Below are 23,173 nucleotides of genomic sequence, written 5' to 3'. Positions count from 1 at the left end.
AAAACACGACATTAAATAACAAGCATGAATAAAAAAAAACAAAATCTAAGGAACATCTAATTCATTAAATAAAGAAATCTTACGGAACTACTCAGTCTTCAGACATTTCCTGATTTTCACAGGAGTTTGTCCGAGGACTGAGTTGCTTTCCATATGCGTGGAGCAACGGATGAAATAACAAAAAAAAAAAAAAGAAATATATATATTATATATATATAATATATATATAAAATTGAGAAGAAGAGAGAGAGAGAGAGAGAGAGAGAGAGAGAGAGAGCAAAAAATGAAATTATCACGTCAACAAAAAAACAACAACAACTTTTCTATTTCCGTTTGGTTTACAGGGACGCTCCATTCCGAAGTATGTTTGCCAGCCGGATGGCGCCCAAGGGGTCATGGGGCCCTCAAGGCCGAATGGGATTGTATTCACCCGATGCTTACTCTGAGGCCGGTACCAGCGACACCAGCCACGATGGCGATAGCCGACTTATGAGGTCCCGACAGAAGGTTCGGTCTGATTTCCAAGACTCGCCCTGGTACGACAACCATGGAATGGCCAAGGATAACAACGGAGGTGAGTGAGCAAACAGGGTCAAAGGTTATGCAATGGAGGGTCATAGGTCATCCATTAGGGAATAGGTCATATGCCATCTATAAGGTTTATAACAATATTATAGGCTTATGGTACGACAACCATGGAATGGCCAAGGATAACAACGGAGGTGAGTGAGCAAACAGGGTCAAAGGTCGTCATCTGTCATGCAATGGGGGTCATAGGTCATGGTCATCCATTAGGCAATAGGGCCATATGTCATCTATTAGGCTTGTACATTAACTAACGTGTTACAGAAATATTATGCAGTCTTGAAGAGCCATGCGATGCAGCCCATAGAGCGGGAGTTTATTCCAGTTTCTATGGGGTTAAAACGGACTATAGCAATTGTTTATTGGACTTTTGATAGGGCGCTTGTCTATTATTATTATTATTATTATTATTATTATTATTATTATTATTATTATTATTATTATTATTATTATTATTATTATTATTTTATTATTATTATTATTGTTATTGTTATTAGGTTATTATAGTAGTAGTAGTAGTATAGTAGTAGTAGTAGTAGTAGTAGTAGTAGTAGTAGTAGTAGTAGTATAGTAGTAGTAGAGTAGTAGTAGTAGTAAGTAGTATAGTAGAGTAGTAGAGTAGTAGTAGTAGTAGTAGTAGTAGAAGTAGTAGTAGTAGTAGTAGTAGAAGAAGTAGTAGTAGTAGTAGTAGCAGCAGTAGTAGTAGTAGTAGTAGTATCATCATCACCATCAGCATCATCATCAACTGTCATCATTTTCCCATCTGCCAGCCAACACAGATGCAGGAGCCCCTACCTCCAACTTCTCCTGGGAATACATGTTCAGGTTACTGGAACCGCACCGAGGGGTAAGGAACAATCTGGATAATCTAAATAAGTCAAAGAAAATAGATTGAGCTTTTATATAGCGCAATATCCACTAAACGTTCTCAGAGCGCTTTACAAAGGGTACCTGACCAACAGCAACACGTATAATGTAGAACGAGACATAACGCCTGTTAGGCGATATTACATTTTTTTTTTTCGGACAGAGACAACACTGTAAACGTTCAGGTACTCATTTTACACCTGAGTACGGTGAGAATGTAAGTAAAGAGCCTTTTCCAAAGACTCAACTGTGCGCCATGCGAGGCTCGAACCCAGGACCTTCCGATCCGAAAGCGAGTGTCATACCACAAGACCACATAGCCTCACAATTAGCCAGCTTGTTATACAATGATTGAGGTTGGCGTCACTCAGCTCTTCATTATTGATTTGTACCGCCAGAGTGTTGACTCTTCTATACTCCCTGATTGGTTTTAAAGGTTAAAGGTTACACATAATTTTGTTGTGTATTGGTTACAATTGGTGGGGTTTGGAAAATAAAAATTTAAAAAAAAAAAGGGGGGGGGGTAGGTGAGAATTTTACTTAATCGCATACCATCAAAACTGAGTTATGTAGATCTACCTATCTTATGAATCCTCAATGTATTTTTTTGTGTGACTATGTACAATTATTCTAACTATCTAGCAATCTTTTATATCTAATGTAAATCACCATTGAGCATTGTTAAAAATATTATGAATCATTACATTACTCTCATTACGGTTCGGTCATTATAATACACTATATAACTATACATTTCATTACATTACTCTCATTACATTACATTACTCTCATTACGGTTCGGTCATTATAATACATTATATAACTATACATTTCATTACATTACTCTCATTACATTACATTACTCTCATTACGGTTCGGTCATTATAATACACTATATAACTATACATTTCATTACATTACTCTCATTACATTACATTACTCTCATTACGGTTCGGTCATTATAATACACTATATAACTATACATTTCATTACATTACTCTCATTACGGTTCGGTCATTATAATACACTATATAACTATACATTTCATTACATTACTCTCATTACATTCATTACATTACTCTCATTACGGTTCGGTCATTATAATACATTATATAAACTATACATTTCATTACATTACTCTCATTACATTCATTACATTACTCTCATTACGGTTTGGTCATTATAATACATTATATAACTATACATTTCATTACATTACTCTCATTACATTCATTACATTACTCTCATTACGGTTCGGTCATTATAATACATTATATAACTATACATTTCATTACATTACTCTCATTACATTACATTACTCTCATTACGGTTTGGTCATTATAATACATTATATAACTATACATTTCATTACATTACTCTCATTACATTCATTACATTACTCTCATTACGGTTCGGTCATTATAATACATTATATAACTATACATTTCATTACATTACTCTCATTACATTCATTACATTACTCTCATTACGGTTCGGTCATTATAATACATTATATAACTATACATTTCATTACATTACTCTCATTACATTACATTACTCTCATTACGGTTTGGTCATTATAATACATTATATAACTATACATTTCATTACATTACTCTCATTACATTACATTACTCTCATTACGGTTTGGTCATTATAATACATTATATAACTATACATTACATTACATTACTCTCATTACGGTTTGGTCATTATAATACATTATATAACTATACATTTCATTACATTACTCTCATTACATTCATTACATTACTCTCATTACGGTTCGGTCATTATAATACATTATATAACTATACATTTCATTACATTACTCTCATTACATTACATTACTCTCATTACGGTTCGGTCATTATAATACATTATATAACTATACATTTCATTACATTACTCTCATTACATTACATTACATTACAATACATTATACTGAACAATACAGTACAATACAATACATTACATTACAATTGCAATAATTCTTTGTTGTTTTTTTTCTCCTTCTACTATATTATACAAAAATATGAATTTCCTACAATTTTTATTTCTTTTTTTCAGTTTGAGATTCAGAGACCAAATGTGATTTCCTCACCCAACCCAGCCTATGAGGTAAGGAAATGACAAAAAGCTACAACTATCCGATGCTTTTTCATTATATGTGATAGTCTAAAATGCCGAGGACGTAGAAAAGTGTAGTACTTCAGAGCCATAGACCCATGGAGCCGGAGTTTATCCCGGTTTCTATAGCATGAAACGAACAATAGAAATTGCTTGCTAACCTTTGGATAGGACGCTAGTCTATCGCAAAGTACTTTCCGCCAGACCTATCAGACCCAGCTACACAATCACTGCTCTATGGACAGGGTAGGGGGGGGGGGCAACAGCACTCTTCCATCTGACTCGGTCTTTGGAGGCTTTCCTTATCTGGGCCCAGGTTTGTCTGGCTGCTGCCTTCAACTCAGCCTCATTGCTGCGTCGCCATGTTTGCTTTGGTCGACCAATTCTCCAATGGGCAGCTGGGTCTGTTTGATCTGGCGAAAAGTACTTTGCTTGACTAGCGTCCTACCTAAGGGGTAGTAAGCAATTGCTATTGTCCAGCTCCATGGGCCTCATGGCTCCGAAGGACTACTATATTCATAGCATCAATAAGAAGTGTATGTCATTGCGAAATATAAAATTGCCATTATCAAAACATTTTGATTGATTTGTTTTTTTATTTCTTTTCTTTTTTTTTTCTTTCCCAGGCTTAAACCAGCTTTAAAACACAACATGGAACCAACCTGCCCCCTCCCCCTACCCCACCCCACCCCCCAACCTTTGTCCCTTTGCTCCCAATTTGTTACCCACGAAACTAACCTCTACCCTTCCCTCTCACCGAAACAGAACAAAAAAAGAAAAAAAAAAAAAAAAAAAAAAAAAGTAAAAAATAATTTCCGGACTGAAATCAAATCTTTCCCCTTCCAATCCATTTGTTGCCCCACCCCAGTGTTCAATCCGATTCTCTTCCCTACGCATTCCACCCCCCCCCCCCCACCCTAAACGACAACAATCAACAGAGCCTCCACGACTGTATCAAGCAAGACAAGTTATTGTTTACCAACCTCCATCTGATTTCCAAGTGCCTCGTTGTGAAATCACGTGTCAACCAATCAGACAACAGGATACATCCCAGCCATGTTATAACATCATGGGTTAACCAACCAGAAAACAGGACACAGGCAAGCCTAGCTATGACGTCATGTGTCAACCTATCTTGGCAAAAACCTCCATAAATGGGACGTCTTCCTTGAAGACTTCAACTTTTGAAGTCCCAAATTCGAGAGGGTTTTTTTCTCTCTACAAGATGAGCGTAAATTTAATCGACCAATATAATTTGAAGGACGAGTTTTCTGGCCATTTTATTTTTAAATGTCTTTTTTTCCCATGGTTTGACGGGTTTGTCAAGGAACATTATAACGATATTATGAGTTTGTTGTAAGAGATAAAATGTTATGCTATCAAAGATATAATCAAAATCAATGTTGTAAAGAAATCATTTGGAAATATTAGTGTTTTTTTTTAATAGACAGTCAAAATATTATCTCATTAATTCCCAGGGGAAACGCTTCTTATGTAAATGATTATTTATCTATTTATTTATTTATTCATTCATTCGTGTATTAATTAATTAATTAATCTATTTATAATTTGTTATACTAGTAATATGGAAAATGACTTAAAAGAATAAACGGTGACAATAACACCCAAATTCATTTCCATTTCGATGGCGTCATAGATTCGAGACCCAAAGCAAAAGAAACGATACTTTGTTCACATTCATAGAAAAAGAATCCGGTGTTCATATCCAAGTTGTTGCTAGAATCCTACTTTAAATTTACTCCATTGTAAGTTATACTTTGTTAAAGAATACATACATATATATATATATATATATATATATATATATATATATATATATATATATATATATATATATATATATATATATATATATATATGAATAATATTAAATGAGTAAAAGCAACTCAAATTTCGCCAATACGGCCTTTTCGACACTCGAGGCGTATCTTCAGTTGTGCCTCGGGTGTCGAAACGGCCCTATTCGCCGAAATGTGAGATGCTTTCGCTCATTTTATAAAGCTCTGATTTGTGGGCCACCTTGCTGTGCATATTTTGTTGATACAATATACCAATACTTAATATTATTATAGTACAATATACTCAACGTCTTTCTTTATAATACAACATTCCATGAATTATACACGTATATAGACTGTACATAATTATATTTGGAGATTGAGATATATGAATATATATATATATATATATATATATATATTATATATATATATATATATTTGGGGGGAGGGAGAGAGAGAGAGAGAGAGAGAGAGAGAGAGAGAGAGAGAGAGAGGAGAGAGAAAGAGATACAAGATGGAGATAACTCAGTGATTTATCATATTATGTCATTGCATTTCATCAAATTATCATCAACGTTATGGAAATTAATTATCGATAAGATAACCCCATATATCATTATTTTCCTCCTCCTGCTCATCCCCCTATCATCTATTTTTAACCCCACATCTGTAAATATACAAAATCTCCCCCTTCGCCCCCCCCCCCCCAACCAACCAATCAGCTGGACTGAATTGGTCATGAATAAACATACGGTGCTTTAGTTTCTCATTTCTCATCATCGTTCTTGTTGAAAAAAACATTGGTGTTTTGTTTTTCGTTTTTAAATAATGTGTTTGTTGTTGTGTTATTTCTAATTTTTTTTTATTTTCATTTTCTTAATTTATTTTTCTTTGGAACTAAAAATTGTCAGAACGAATTTAAGACAAAAAGTAAATTTTTCTACGAAATTAACCAACTTTCTGTGTTGTTAGATATATTTTAACATTTTACTTTGGGTCTGTATTCTTTTTATATTTTGTTGTTTTTGTTTTCAATGAGAGAAAAATCAATAAAATGATATTTTTAGATTAAAATATTAACATAAAGGATATGATATGAAGATTAGAAATTAAACATATTATTTTATATACAATTTATTCAATAATTATTATTTATTATTATATTATTATTATTATTATTTATTATTATTATTATTATTATTATTATTATTATTATTATTATTATTATTATTATTATTATTATTATTATCTGTACATATTAGTTTTACTATTAATATTTTATTCTAATCGGTAAACGATTAATACAAAATTATGTGCCATCTATAAAACTGCTTACATGAAAAGTATTTTGAAAGTTTCGGTTTAACAAAACTTTCAGCTCAAACTGTGTGATTAAACAAAATGCGTTACGTCCTTTTTAGATTTAACTTGAGATGTTTTATAAAAGATGCTTGTAATAATTTCAGACAATTTGAACATACATGGGAGAAAATATTTGTTTTGCGAAAATAACTTTAATGAATTCGACTTTTTTAAAGAACAAATCCATGATGTTTAAATAGGATTTTTAAAAAAGTCAAACTCTCTAAATTTATTTTCGTAAAAAAGAAATATTAAAAAATAGGATGTTTTCATTTCAGACCCACCAAAAACATTGACCTACTTACAACGACCTCATAATATAGTATCTGTTCTTATGTTACAAACCAATGTTTGGGTGTTGGAATCTCGCGTCCAAAATGTTGTTAGTTATTGAAGTTGCAATATTAATTTTATTTTTTTGTTTGTTTAGCCCTGTAGTATATCATAAATAGTCAATGTCAAAACCAGATGTCGATGCTTGCATACTCACTCACTTACTTACCTACTTACTTCCCACTTTGCCTGTATGGCATCTAACGAGCAGTAACGCCTACATACAACTACTACTTAAAATCTAAACTCTGACATCAATTTAATGTTGCGCAAAATTCACAGAATACATTTTTTTTCTCAAGTTTTTTTTTTTTTACCAGAAAACGTTTGCTTTACAAATCGATCGAATCAAAAGACCCAAACGACCCACATAACCCAAGATGACCCGTATGACCCACATGGCACAAATAACCCAAAATTATCAAAAATAACCAACCCCCCCCCCCGAAAAAAAAAGACCCAAAAAATAAAAAATGACCCAAAATAGCCATAACTTGTCAAGACGTTAGGGTCTTGGATTAAAATTTTTGTTCAAAAAGGTTGGGGCCAAAGCCAACTTCACGACATGCCTGATATCCAAAACAATCTAAGCCCACACAGATCCTGAGAACTACTCACAGGCTTTCGTAATAAATATATGTAGATATATTATAGATTGTGTCGTCAAATTTAGAAATGCAATCCATCTCATTGGTGTGTCAGATTATTGTGATAAATGCTCGCAAACTGTGGAGCTGACCGATTCGGTTGCTTGGCATGTTGTAAACGTGGATTGGGATCATTTTGTTAATTGTTATCATTTGAAGTAGCAGTTTTATGGTTTTAGAAAAATGAGCAAAAAAAAAAAAAGAAGAAGTATTTTGAACGTCAGAATTGAATTAAATTGATCAAGGCTATTGAAATAGGGTTCATCAGTCGTGACGTCACTTCCCTCGTATTGACGCATCGACTTGCTATAAACTATCGGAACAATGGCGGACGCCATTATCTCCATCCGCACCCTTAAAAAACTGCTACTCCGACGAACATAAAAGTGTATCCAGAGGATAAAAACATTATAAATCTTATCATGTTTTGACTTTTATACATTCTGATTACATGATATGTGAAAAAGTTCTAGCCAGCACGAAGAATAAAAAGTACTGATTTTCTTTGTTTCGAACCAAGCTGCTGGTTGCTGGGCGGACGTGACATCAGACTATTGAATCCTATCTATTGTTCATTATTTTTCTATCAGAGGCCACTTACTTACTATGTAACCCAGACCTTCCTATTCCTACGAAAACTTCATGAGTATCTGTAAGTCATTAAAACTTATTGAAAATGAACGTTGACGCCAGGCTACATAATTTTTTTAAAAAATGTAATACATGTTAGAAATATATCTAAATAATACTTCTATTTTTTCTAAAAATCGAATTTCAGTAAAATTCAGCGCTTGTTAATCTGTTTGGAGTCACCGATTATTATTGTAAACTATATTATTACGCGTTACTATATATAGGGATGGAAAAAAGAAAAATGTGGTATATTCGATACCAAGTCTGTTCATATTATCATGAAATGTTAAGGTCACTCTGATCAGTTCAATCAATTCGACATCTCACCGATTTGAGGCCATGGGTTACATAATATATTATTGCCTTATTTATTTTCTATAGAATAACCGGTTGTTGACACCAATGAATCTCAATTTTACCTCTATAATCGTTCTAACATGGCTGTGTTCATTATCCTACTATAAATGCCCATCTTATAATCAAATGATGATAATTTTTATATCAATTTATCAGTATATTCAATAATGATATCATTATTATTATAACTAACGACTTGTTTTGTTACATCGTGGATTGGATATTGTTGATTATGGCAAACTTTTCGAATAGAAAATCGCTGGAGTTTTCTCTGGTCGTCTTCCATACAACATCAGGAATTGTTTACAATAAAGATATTATAACTAGCAAGTATAAACGTTTTGTCGCATTTCATGTACATTTATGAATGGAGTTGGCTATCTGATGTAAGTGTGCCGGTGTAATAAGCCAAAATCACTCTATGCAACAAACATTACCATAAGAGATTCATGAAGTGAGTAGGAAAGTGCCAGAAGACAATAGAGAATAATTTTTTTTCGCGGCGGTGATGGGGGTTTGAACCCGCGACCTTACTGGTACGATAACTGCGCCTGGCCGGTGAGAGAGTGACTCTACCCTATGAGCTTGGATAGTGGCATGAAAGTATTACGCCAAAATCACTATGGTAGTCTTTATTGCATGGTAGTGTTTTGAGCGTGTAACACCGGAACCTCGGATCAGAAATGGGTTAAGTGGCAATTAAAATATTTTTTCACCCCCTCCTCCATAGTCCTCCTCCTCCTCCTTCTTCTTCTTCTTCTTCTTCTTCTTCTTCTTCTTCTTCTTCTTCTTCTTCTTCTTCTTCTTCTTCTTCTTCTTTTTCTTTTTCTTTTTCTTCTTCTTCTTTTTCTTCTTCTTCTTCTTCTTCTTCTTCTTCTTCTTCTTCTTCTTCTTCTTCTTCTTCTTCTTCTTCTTCTTCTTCTTCTTCTTTTTCGACGACGACAACGACTACTACTACTACTACTACTACTACTACTACTACTACTACTACTACTACTACTACTACTACTACTACTACTTTCTTACTTCTATTACTAATACGAATACTAGAAAAAGTATTACAAAGGGGAACTGGTTCAAATAGGGAACATATGTAGATTTGTTTGTTTTTATGTTTTTAAGGGTTTTACGGCGCTTGCAACACATTAAGGTCATATTAGCGCCAGTAAAAAGGAAGAAAATGGGATAGTAAAAAGATTTAGAATTATAATTAAAGCACCCAAGAAAAGGTAAGACAAAGAGGAATTGGTTCAAATAGGAAACAGATGTAGATTCCAAGAGCACACTATCAAAGTACTTAGTTTGAGATCACTCAAAAGTCTCATCCAGACACAAGCGCACTAAGAGGAATACACTTAAATGTTCACAAATCATATATAATACGTAAACAAAACATAATACAGTGCATAACAGAGAGATGATTTACAAGGAAAAAAATATCATCTCCCAAAACTAACTGTACATTTGACTGTTTCCCTCCCAGCTAGGGTATCCGGCAAGGGCCCGGATAAAACCAAGTAATCTCATTCCAAGACAAAAAGAGAAAGCAAGTTGGAAAACAGATATAGAGGGATAGAAGACGCAGTATGTACCTCCCTGCCCACTGTGGGAGGTCAGGAACCCCACCCAGATATGTAGATTTAAGAATCTTCCATCAATGTACGAGTACTAAGTTTGAGATCACCTAAAAGCCTCATCCAGACACCAGCGAAGGTTCCCATTAAGAGGAATACACTCAAATGTTTACAAATCATATGTTACAAATTTTAAAAATAACTATACATAACAGAGAGATTATTTACAAGGAAAAATAATATCTATAACCTTACACTCGACTATTTCCCTCCCAGTCAAGGATTCCGGTCAGAGTCAAGACAAAACTAAGTAATCTCATTGCAAGACAAAGACAGAAAGCATTTAAAAAATAGACACATGGGGATATGTTTTTTTAAGGGTTTTACGGCGCTGCAACACATTAAGGTCATATCAGCGCCAGTAAAAAGGAAGAAATGGGATAGTAAAAAGTTTTAGACTTAAAATTAAAGCACAAAAGGAAAGGTAAGACAAAGGGGAATTGGTTCAAATAGGGAACAGATGTAGATTCTAAGAGCACACCGTCAAAGTACGTAGTTTGAGATCACCTGATAGTCTCATCCAGACACAAGCACAGGTCCCAACTAAGAGGAATACACTCAAATGTTTACCAATTATATAATATAATATGTAAACTAAACATAATACAATGCATAACAGAGAGATGACTTACAAGGAAAAAAATATCATCTCCAAAAACTATAACTATTAGTACTATACATTCGACTGTTTTCCTCCCAGCCAAGGAACTCCGGAAAGGATCAGGACAAAACTAAGTAATCTCATTCCAAGACAATGACAGGAAACAATTGGAAAACGGGTATGGGGGGAATAGAAGACAAAGCATGTACCTCCCTGCCCATTATGGGAGGTCAGGATCCCCACCCAGACACACACATTGGGATAGAAGACACAGCTACTGCCTCCTACCAACCATGGGAGGTCAGGAACTCCACCCATAGAGAGAGAGAGAGAGAGAGAGAGAGAGAGAGAGAGAGAGAGAGAGAAATAGCGGGAGATAGAGAGAGAAAGGGGGGGGGATGGAGAAAGAGAGAGAGAGGGGGAGAAACGTGGAAAAGGAAAACGGATATAGGGGGATAGAAGACACAATAAGAGATCTCTCCGTCGACCACGGGAGGTCAGCAGATGACCTTATCCCAAAGGAAGTCTCCCCAAACCCAAAAAGGCGCTGTTGTACATTCTGATTCCCAAATAAACCAATCCACAAAGCTTTGATTTCAATAAATAGAATATTTCTTTATTGTACAAACTTCCATTTCAACATAAGAGAACAAAAACCCGATTGTTTTCCAATTGAATCGATAAATCAACGATACATAAACCACGATATATATATCAAAACATTTCTCATACCAAATATTATAGTCATATTATAATATATTATATCACGTATACCTATATATATCATTATATAACTCGACATAAGATGCACCATTCTATGGGAATAATGATGAAATATATTAAGATACAGGTTTTTTATATTCTTTTAAAAAAATTATTATTATAATTATCTTTATTATGCTTGACAAATAATACCACAGGCATAGCAGTTTTAAATATTACAACGAGACAGTGACAACCGGAAGTGACGTAAGATCGTTTTTGTAACGATTTTGACACAATAAGACAACAATATTAAGAAATTCAAATCCTTATAGAAATGATCAAACTCTCACTAATTTCACTTTTGATTAATTGACAAAATTACCAAAAATCTTAACATTGATGTGATTTTATATCGAAAAGTTACAAAATCGAGATCTTGTCACCGCCTCCAACATCGATATAAATTCGAAAATATCGAAATAAATTCAATACAACCTGAGGATAAATCAACATTTGTAAATAAATAATTAAGAACACGGATTCTGGGTGAAATTATACCACGGACAACATCGAGTGCCTGGTCAGACAATAATATCGACCTGTTTGTTTTTGTTTTTAAGGGTTTTACGGCACTTGCAACACATTCAGGTCATATCAGCGCCAGTAAAAAGGAAGAAAATGGGATAGTCAAAAGTTCTAGAATTACAATTAAAGCACCAAAGAAAAGGTAAGACAAAGGGGAAATGGTTCAAATAGGGAACAGATGTAGATTCCAAGAGCACACTGTCAAAGTACTTAGTTTGGGATACTTAAAAGTCTCATCCACAAACAAGCCCAGGTCCCAACTAAGAGGGATACACTCAAATGTTCAAAAATCATATACAATATGTAAACAAAACATTACAGTGCATAACAGGGATTTACAAGGAAAAAAAATATCATCTCCCAAAACGTTAACTATACATTTGACTGTTTCCCTCCCAGCTAGGGTATCCGGCCAGGGACAAAACCAAGTAATCTCATTCCACGACAAAGACAGCAAGCATGTTGGAAAACAGACATAGGGGGATAAAAGACAGTATGTACCTCCCTGCCCACTATGGGCGGTCAGGTACCCCACCCAGACAATAATATCGACTTGTGCCTGGTCAGAGAATAGTATCGACCTATTTTTTTGTTTTGTTTGTTTGTTGCTTTAGGTCTCTTCCAACACAATTGAGGTTATATGAGAGACCGCTGAAACAAAAAAACAAGCAATCTAACAAAAATAGTACAAATGTAAATCAAAATCATAACCTAGAGATATCATAAGCTAAATTATAAATAACCAAGAACAAACAGGCAGAAGATTTACAGAAAAAAAAATCCCCTGTCAAAAATACAATCACAAACCAAAGAAGCAGGATAGGCTAGTAAAGAGAAGAAGAAACGACATCACTATCGGATCGTACACCCATGCGAACATCATAGGTATATGATTCAAGGGTGAAAGAAACGACATCACTATCGGATCGTACACCCATGCGAACATCATAGGTATATGATTCAAGGGTGATGCTCCCATCCAACCACCCGCTTATCGACCTATGCCTGGTCAGACAATACAATTGTTGTCATTGATCCAACCAACCAATCATACTTTTTCATTCAACTTTTAAGTTCCAGTTTCCATCGACCAAAAAATGGCCAAAGTAACCTTGTATATTTTTGGCCAGAAAATTTTGACTTCAAACATCGATCGATTAAAATGACTCACAACTTGAAACAGAAACTCAAACCTTTGGAAGTCTCGGGGTTGAACATTTTAGACAAGATTTTTGGGGATATTTTTTATATATAGCGCAATATCCACTAAACATGCTCAAGGCGCTGTACAGAGGGTCCTTGACCAACAGCAACACGTAAATGTCGAACGAGACATGAATGACGCATGTAAGGCGATATTACATTTCTTTCCGACACAGAGACGACGCTGTTATCGGCCAGGTACTCATTTTACACCCGACTACGGTGAGAGAATGTGAGTAAAGAGCCTTGTCCAAGGACTCAACTATACGCTGAGCGAGGCTCGAACCCACGATCCGAAAGCGAAGTGTCATACCACAAGACCACAGTGACGCAAGATGAGGGTCGCTTTAACTGATCGATATTTGGAGGACGAGGTTGTTTTGTTGGTTTTTTTTGGCCAAAATTCTAAATACTTTCTTTTTTCAAAATATGGCAGTATTATTGTGAATAGAGGGTGTAATGTTAATCTTTAATTCATGAAAGTAAAAACCTCCAGCGTGATCCCGTGACAACGAGAATAATAAAAAAAAGTCCTTCAGAGCCATTGGGCCCATGTTTCTATAGCAATTGCTTGCTATCCTTTGGATTGGACGCTAGTCTATCGCAAAGTACTTTCCGCCAGGTCTACCCCCTCGTGGATCTTTACCTTGCAGTTGGTGAGGGGGCTTGAGGCACACGGGAGGGCAAAGGTGTAAATCCCTGTCGACCGTCACGAGACCATCCCGGGTATCGAGCCAACGAGCCACATGAGCTGCTCGCCCCGGTGTGTGACTAAATTTGATCCAAACCCGGTGCCCGAATAGCAGCCCTATCCCGGGCGCCACACTATTGTCCTTATGTCGAGTCCCAACCAGTCCCGTCAATGGCGAAGCGGTCTGCCGCCTAGCCAAATAATACCGCGTTCGTGTCGCCCGGGTCGTCGGCACGTCCGAGAAAAAAGCGAACGTCCCATGCATCAATCGATTCGCGGCCTGCCGATTGGAAAATGCGACGGCGGGGATGGCGAACTGACGCGTATATTGTCCCTGAACGTCGAGAGCCAGAGTATGGCAAAAAATGAGCTTTTATCAAAGCTATTGGCCGTTCATTGCGTTGATATCCTCCTTTTACAGGAGACCCACCTTTATTCAGGCGCGCAATCTTCCCGATTCCAGATCCCAGGCTATACGGTGGTCCAACGCGAGGACACTTCGAGGCTCAAAGGAGGGGTTAGCGTTTACGCTAAAGAGCCATCGAAGGTAAGGGTCATTGAGAGCGTAACGGACAGCAATGGGGTGAACCGAATTTCCGTGGAAGTAGGTGGACTGTGTTTGCATAATATTTACAAACCACCTAGAGCGACTTGGACTACACCACCGGTACCGGTGGTCAGCCATCCTTCCATCTGTCTGGGAGACTTTAATAGCCACCATCACGAATGGGGCTACCGAGACTGCAACGAGGCAGGAAGACAACTCCGCTCATGGATGGACTGTAATGATCTACACCTAGTGTACGATCCTACAGCCAAGGGTACCTTCCGGGGTACCCGCCATAAGAAGGAGTACACTCCAGACCTCACCCTCGTAACGAAAAGCGCGAACGGTGAACCGCTGCAGGTGAAGCGGACAGTCCTAGGGGACTTTCCGCATAGCCAGCACAGGCCGGTTCTTGTCACAGCTGGGGTGACAATACCGAGGGTACAGTCTCTCCCACTTTGCAGATGGAATTTCAGGAAGGCTGACTGGGAGGAATTCACTTCCTATATCGAGCAGGTCTGCCCTGCCATTCCTCCCAAGTCCAAGAATATAACCAGATTTAGTAGGCTACTGGTTAAGAGCGCTCAACGCTCTATTCCACGGGGCAAGCGGAAATTCTACACCCCTTGCTGGACAGCAGAGTCGGAAGAGCTGTACCGAGAGTACCAGCAGACCCAGTCTCAGGACACAGCCGATAGACTACTTCAGTCTCTGGCAGAGGGAAGGAAGCAACGGTGGCAGGAGACCGTGGAAAGTCTCGACTTTACACACTCCAGCCGCCACGCTTGGCGTTTGATAAAGAAATTGGACCCAGATCGGAATTTCGCGAAGGCTGCACCGGAATGCGAGGCAGACACAATTGCCAAGAATATTAAGAACCGTAGTAAGCGGGTCCCTAATCAGGCTTTTGAGCGCGGTGTCCGCAAGGCGTACCGTACGATTTTGGACTCGCTACCTGCGGAGGAGTCGGACTGGACGGCCCCGTTCAGTCCCCGAGAAGTGGGTGCAGCCATTAGCGAAGTAAAGAACGGCAAAGCAGCAGGGATAGATGGTGTATATCCCGATATGGTGACGCATCTGGGCCCCAGGGCACGGGCCTGGCTAGCAGAGGCAATGTCGGACGTCCTTGCAAAAGGAAAGCTTCCACAAGTGTGGAAGCACGCGAAGATAGTTGCCATCCTGAAGCCAGGGAAGCCGGCGAAGGAGGCAGACAGTTACAGACCCATATCGCTGCTGAGCTGTCTTTACAAATTGCTGGAGCGTGTTCTATTAAACCGATGGGGGCCGGTCCTAGACGCTGCCCTGCCACCAGAGCAGGCAGGCTTCAGGGAAGGGAGGTGCACCACGGAGCAGGTCATTGCCCTTACAGAGCATATTGAGCACGGGTTCGAGAGAAAACAGCAAACAGGTGCTGTGTTTATAGACCTATCAGCGGCGTACGATACGGTCTGGTGCGATGGGTTAATGCTCAAACTTGCAAAAATCATAAGGTGCAAAAAGACCTTGAAGTTGTTCTCTTCGATCTTAGGGGAAAGGCAATTCCACGTCGCGCTGGGAGACGTCACGAGCAAAGTAAGGAAATTGAAGAATGGGGTCCCTCAGGGGTCGGTACTTGCGCCAATGTTGTTTAACGTTTACATTAGCGATATGCCGAACACTTCCTCCCTGAGGCTGGGATACGCAGACGACTGGGCACTCGTTACTCAGAGTAAAGTGTGGACCCGTCTCGAGAGCGTACTCAGCGAGGACGTCACCAGACTCAAATCCTACTTTGACAAGTGGTACCTGAAGATGAACACTTCAAAAACCGTGGCCACTGCATTTCACTTATGCAGTGGTTGGCACACCCGTAAACTGAATGTCCTAGTCGGGGACCAGCCACTCCCATATGAGCCGCGTCCAAAATATTTAGGGGTGACGTTGGATCGCAGCCTTACCTATCGGGCTCATCTCGAAGGGGTTGCCCGGAAGATAGAGAAGCGGAATAGTCTTCTGAGGAAGCTGGCGGGATCGACTTGGGGCGCTAGCCAAGCGCTCCTGAGAACATCCGCCCTGGCACTATGCTATTCCACCGCGGAGTATTGCGCTCCAGTGTGGGGTAGAAGCAGAAACGTTGAGAAGGTGGATGTAAAACTTCGCAAGTCGATGCACATAGTGTCGGGAACGCTAGCAACAACCCCTAGAGAATGGGGCCCGGTAATGGCAGCGATCCAGCCCCCCGATGTCCGGAGAGAGACCATTACGGGAAACTGGCTGAGTAAGATCAAAGAGAGAGGGAATGGGGATACCCCTCTCATGCGCATAATGAACGGTGCCCCCGTTTCGAGCCGAAATAAGTCCCGGCAACCCTTGTACGCAGAATCCCTGACTACGGACAGAGCTGCACATACGAGATGGAAGTCGGTTTGGACGAATTCAATCCCTCGTGGGGGCGGGGACCTACACTCCTCTAAGCTTGGTGAGAAGTTGCCAGGCTTTGATACCAGTAAGAGGAGACACTGGGTAGCTGCGAATCGGCTTCGGTCGAGGAGCTGCCTAACGGCCGGTGCGTTACATCAGTGGGGTCTAACTTCCTGTCCTTTATGTCCACGCTGTGGACAAGAACCCGAAACGGCAGAGCATCTAGTCGAAAGGTGTGTTGTGACGATGCTACCAGGCGGGTTCGCGACGGTGCACGAATGCGGACCGGACTTTGCTGATTGGGTCGATCGTCATAACATAATAGTGTGAACCATAAGAAGCAGCTGCTGCCAAATCTAACAGCCGCAACCACCCTTTTAAGCTAGGTGAACAGGGATTTCGGAAAAAAAAATCTCGACTGCACCCGGGATCGATCTTGGTCCCTTTGTGTTTGAAGCGAGTGCTCTACCAACTGAGCTATCGGGAGCTTTTGTTTGTTTTTTGTTTTTAAGGGTTTTACGGCGCTTGCAACACATTTAGGTTATATCAGCGCCAGTAAAAAGGAAGAAAATGGGATAGTAAAAAGTTATAGAATTACAATAAAAGCACCCAAGAAAAAGTAAGACATAGGGGAACTGAGAACAAATAGGGATCAGATGTAGATTCCAAGAGCAGACCACCAATGCACTTAGTTTGAGATCACCTAAAAGTCTCATCCAGACACAAGCACAGGTCCCATCTAAGAGGAATACACTCAAATGTTTACCAATCATTTAATATAATATGTAAACTCAACATAATACAATGCATAACAGAGAGATGATTTACAAGGAAAAAAATATCATCTCCCAAAACTATAACTATACATTCGACTGTTTCCCTCCCAGCCAAGGAGCTCCGGCAAGGATCAGGACAAAACTAAGTAATCTCATTCCAAGACAATGACAGGAAACAATTGGGAAACGGGTATGGGGGGATGGAAGACACAGCATGTACCTCCCTGCCCACTATGGGAGGTCAGGATCCCCACCCAGTATCGGGAGCTTTTAAAACCGTTCATAAAATCATCGTCAGAGGTTGGTTTTCAATCGTCATTTAAAAAAATTATAAATTAATATTGGTGAGTTGTTTTATAACTAGATAGGAGTTTATCGTCATAACTATTTTTTGGGTTGTTTTTAGGGTGTTAAGGCGCTTGCAACATATTTAGGTCATATCAGTTCCAGTATAAAGAAAGAAAATTAGATAGTGAAAACATTCTAGATTAAAACGACTTCAGGAAAAAAGTAAGACAAGGGGGAATTAGTTGAAATAGGAAACAGATGTAGATTCCAAGAGCACATTATCAGTGTACTTAGTTTGAGATTACCTAAAAGTCACACCTATACACCAGCACAATATCCCACTAAGAGGAACACACTCAAATGTTTACAAATCATGTGTTAAACATTTTTAAAATAACATTACATACCAAAGAGATGATTTACAAGGAAAAAATATCATCTTCCAAAATTATAACTATACATTCGACTGTTTCCCTTCCAGCCAAGGACTCCGGCAAAGGTCAGGACTAAACTAAGTAATCTCATTCCAAGACAAAGACAGAAAGCAATTAGAAAACAGATACAGGGGGATAGAAGATACAGCAAGTACCTCCCTGCCCACATGGGAAGTGAGAAACCCCATCCACTATGGGAGGTTAGGAACCACACCCACTATGGGAGGTCAGGAACCACACCCACTATGAGAGGTTAGGAACCACATCCACTATGGGAGGTCAGGAACCACACCCACTATGAGAGGTTAGGAACCACAACCACTATGAGAGGTTAGGAACCACATCCACTATGGGAGGTCAGGAACCACACCCACTATGGGAGGTTAGGAACCACACCCACTATGGGAGGTTAGGAACCACACCCACTATGGGAGGTTAGGAACCACACCCACTATGGGAGGTTAGGAACCACATCCACTATGGGAGGTTAGGAACCACACCCACTATGGGAGGTTAGGAACCACAACCAGTACAATGAGTTGAAACATCCAAGATTCGACAGTTTACTTTCAATATCTGATTAATGTAGAAATGTACTTTGTTTTTAACCCTTTAGCTGAAACGGGGCTTTCGCCCAATACGTTCCCATGCTGTGGGGGAAAAATGATCTTGTTTTGATTCATCGCTCATATCTAATAAATGTGAATGATTAATTGATTTAGTTTTCTTGATTTATCATGCGGCAGTGAGTAAAATATTTTAACATGATGATGATGATGATGATGATGATGATCACGATCATAATGATGATGATGATGATGATGATGATGATGATGATGATGATGATGATGGTGATGATGATGGTGACGATGATGTTTATGATGATGACTACAATGGCGATTTTAAAAATAACAATAACTTCAATGGCAATGGTGAAAATCTACTCAAATCGAAAACAAACTTTATGAAGGCACACAATGAAGGAAGGATCATATTAATTGAGGAGAAATTGCGTAAAACTGAATTAGCATAAATCAAACATGTTTTAAAATCTTTAACTTCGCTATCTAGTATCAAAATTCTTTGTAGTGATTTTTAAAATTCCACAATGAATAACTGTACCTGTGTACATGGACAACAAATACACAACTGTACGTGGAATGAAATTGCGCATTATATTGAAACAATTGATATTGCGCAGATATAATCTCAGGTATGGTAACTCTATTCTCTAACCCAGTCACCCCACCCCCCTTCCCCCCATACCGACATATATCTTTTTTTTTCTCTCTCTCATTTTCTTTCTCTCTCTCTCTCTCTCTCTCTCTCTCTCTCTCTCTCTCTCTCTCTCTGTGTGTGTCTCTCTACCTCCACTCCCTCTGCCTGTCTCAAGCACATATCATTCGACATAAATAGTAGAAGTAAGTAGCATTATTTTGTTAATGTTTCAATTCTACCAGAGTTACAAAGATTGTTTAACAACAATCGGTTAACAATAACACCGTAAGTATAATTTTTATATTTCCACATGACGTAATACTGAAGAAGTAACCTTGGGAAAGACACACGTTTACGAATACGAAACAAAAAAAAAGAAAAGACAGCACAACGTGTGACCCACCGTGACAATCAAGTATTGTGTCGGGATGACCTACATCGAGGAAATGTAATGTTTTTGTTTTTAAGGATTTCACGGCGCTTGCAACACAATAAGGTTATATCAGCGCCAGTAAAAAGGAAGAAACTGGAATAGTAAAAAGTTCTAGAATTACAATTAAATCACCCAAGTAAAGGTAAGACAAAGGGAAATTGGTTCAAATAGGGAACAGATGTAGATTCCAAGAGCACACTATCAAAGTACTTAGTTTGAGATCACCTAAAAGTCTCATCCAGACACAAGCTCAGGTCCCCACTAAAACGAACACACTCAAATGTTCACTAAGGAAGGCCAGGAAAGGTAACTCTTAAAGTTAAAATGATTAGAATTGAAAAATTCAAAGCTTTCTTAAAGTTTAAGATACAAAACTCATTCGCCTTGATGACGGCGTTTATCTAAGCTCAAATTTGACAAGTGGAGATTAAAAATGAAAAGGTAATGATTTGGTACATGAAAGGATTGGACACATATAAATTCATCGTTAATTGTGGAATGTAATATTAACCAACCAATTGGCCTACTCAGGATAAACATGCATTTGAAAATTTGGCCAGAAAACTCGTCCTTCAAATATCGATCGATTTAAATGGCCCTTATCTTGGCAAAAAAAAAAGAAAAAAAAACAACATTCAAACTTGGGATTTTGTTAAAGGCTTCGCGAAGTCCCAGGTTTGAAAGGTTAAGCCGAGATCAGGGTCATTTAAAGCGATGGATATTTGAAGGATGAGTTTTCTGGCCAAATGTTTAAATCCGTGTTTTTTTTTTCCAGAGTACGACGGTTGGCTGATCAGAAAGACGTGGAGTTTGATATAATCTGTAAGAATATTCTAAAAAGTCAACAAAACGTTAACTCACTCAACTCTAACACCGACTATATCCGTTTTTGATCCGGGTTACTTTTACCCCATGCCTCTTTATTAGATTTTTCTGAGACAAATTTTAGGCGTAGTAACAAAGCTAATGTTTTTCATCTTTACATGTTAATGATAGTTGAATAAAACTATCTATCCACATGCTCATTTTTAATACATTTTTTTCCAATCTAGGATTGAGTGAGTTAAAAGGAATCTTTTATCAACAAATCATCATGACTCGAGTCATGGCTTGTGGAGAACTGGAAATGTCTTATGGAAAGTGTAAGGCACAGATTTTGGGTATTTATCTTTGTCGAGATAACAAATAACAACTGATAACCACAAATAACAACAAATATCAACTGATAACAACAAATAATAACTGAAAACAACAATTAAGGGTACTGCTGAATACAGAAATCCACCGAAATCTTCCGAAATCCACTCAAGTGGGGAGTGAACCAGAGTCTATGGGAGGTTGGCACCAGCGGGGAGTGAACCAGAGACTATTCTACTTTCGATTTTAATGTAAAGCAAAAAGGGACGTAACTCCGATCATCGCTAAAGAATCTTCTACTTCGGTTGTTGCTTGGAATTTTGCACGAAAAATTGGGGCCTACATGAATATTAATGTTTGAGGCTAGAAACAAAGTATTTTTGTGTTATCAGTTGTTATTTGTTGTTAATAGTTGATATTTGTTGTTATCTCGACAAAGATAAATACCGCAGAAACGTTTGTGCGTTGATATTTCCTTTCATATATTCAAGTAACATAAATAAGGAAAATACTATAGGTAAATAATTTGACATTAATAAATACAAAAATTCTTGTTCTTTTCCCACTCGTTGTATTCGTCATTTCCATATTGTCCATGCATATTTGATTATAAACGATATCGAATAATGACTTGTAACCCAATATTTACCATCCATTGTAATACGTAAATGCATAAAGGTAAAATAAACCCAAAGGTAATAGACATTAAATGGTAAAGTACTCTCATACTATGAAAAAATAAACAAGTTTTAAAAATTTTGGCCATAAAACTCGACAGATATTTAAATCTCTCCTTACCGATCATTTTCAATATTTTCCCAAAATGGCAGGTTTATCCAGCAGAAAAATGGATTCTTTAAACTCAAACACTCTCGACAAAACAACTTTATGTTCTTATTAATTAAACAAAGATCATTGTGATGTAGACAATAAATCTGAATAAGAAAAATGTACATTGTGTCGTAACAAATGTGACGATTTTGCTGTAGGTGGTAAGGAGAGTGTTAAATGCCATTCATCTTGTTAAATTATGCTATCAAACCCGGGACTTCATTGATGACGTATTTGAAGTCCCGGGTTAATTAAAGAGTTTTCGATAAGATGAAGGTCATTATAACCGATTGATATTTGAAGGATGAGTTTTATGGTCAAAATTGTTAAAATACGTTTTAATTTTTTATTATCACAATATGTCAGAGTAGTTGCGATGAAGACAAGAATATTATTTAATAGTCTGATGTCACGTCCGCCCAGCAACCAGCAGCTTGGTTCTAAACAAAAAATTCGGTACTTTTTTACTCTTCATGCTGGCTTAGAACTTTTTCACTTGTCATGTGAACAGAATTCATAAAAGTCAAAACATGATCAGATTTATAATGTTTTTCACCTCTGGATACACTTTTATGCTCGTAAGGGAAGTCAATAGTTTAGAACCAGTTACGAAGTTACTATGTGTCATTACGAGGAAGTGACGTCACGACTGTTGAACCGTATTGATGGTGATTGGATATTATAAATATAATAAATATTAGAACTAGATACCCTGAGTAATAATAAAGGATAAAGAAAAAGGACCAAATGACAACAGAGAGTAACTAAATCACGGAGTCCGAGTGCCAAACATCGGTACCCAATGGGAACGATCTATATTCATGTCTTCGTCCAACCTAGTCATCGATCACGTGATTTTTTGCTGTACAGCAATTGGACATTATTCAATAAACGTAAACGCGCTAATTTGTTTATGAGTCATGCTGAGCAAAATGACTAATTATGACGTTGGAAATTTTCAAACTCTATGTGGG

The 23,173-nt window shown here is 37.8% G+C and overlaps 1 protein-coding gene across 1 annotated transcript in view; it reads left to right on the top strand.

Annotated features, from left to right (window-relative positions):
• The window catches only part of LOC144957635 (uncharacterized), a 77,120-nt gene extending 72,726 nt beyond the window's left edge, over window positions 1-4,394 (top strand). Inside the window, exons 56-59 of the mRNA XM_078888980.1 lie at window positions 345-574; window positions 1,356-1,432; window positions 3,523-3,573; window positions 4,209-4,394. Of these exons, the coding sequence (XP_078745106.1) occupies window positions 345-574; window positions 1,356-1,432; window positions 3,523-3,573; window positions 4,209-4,214 (364 nt within the window). The 3' untranslated portion in view covers window positions 4,215-4,394. The remainder of the gene's footprint in view (window positions 1-344; window positions 575-1,355; window positions 1,433-3,522; window positions 3,574-4,208) is intronic.
• Window positions 4,395-23,173: the final 18,779 nt, after the last annotated feature.

Source organism: Berghia stephanieae, chromosome 12 (genome assembly GCF_034508935.2).
Source record: "Berghia stephanieae isolate SIO BIC M18660-M18661 chromosome 12, UCSD_Bste_1.3, whole genome shotgun sequence".
Lineage (NCBI taxonomy): Eukaryota > Metazoa > Mollusca > Gastropoda > Nudibranchia > Aeolidiidae > Berghia > Berghia stephanieae.
Note: the sequence above shows the minus strand (reverse complement) of the source record. Positions and strands in the feature narration are given on the sequence as shown.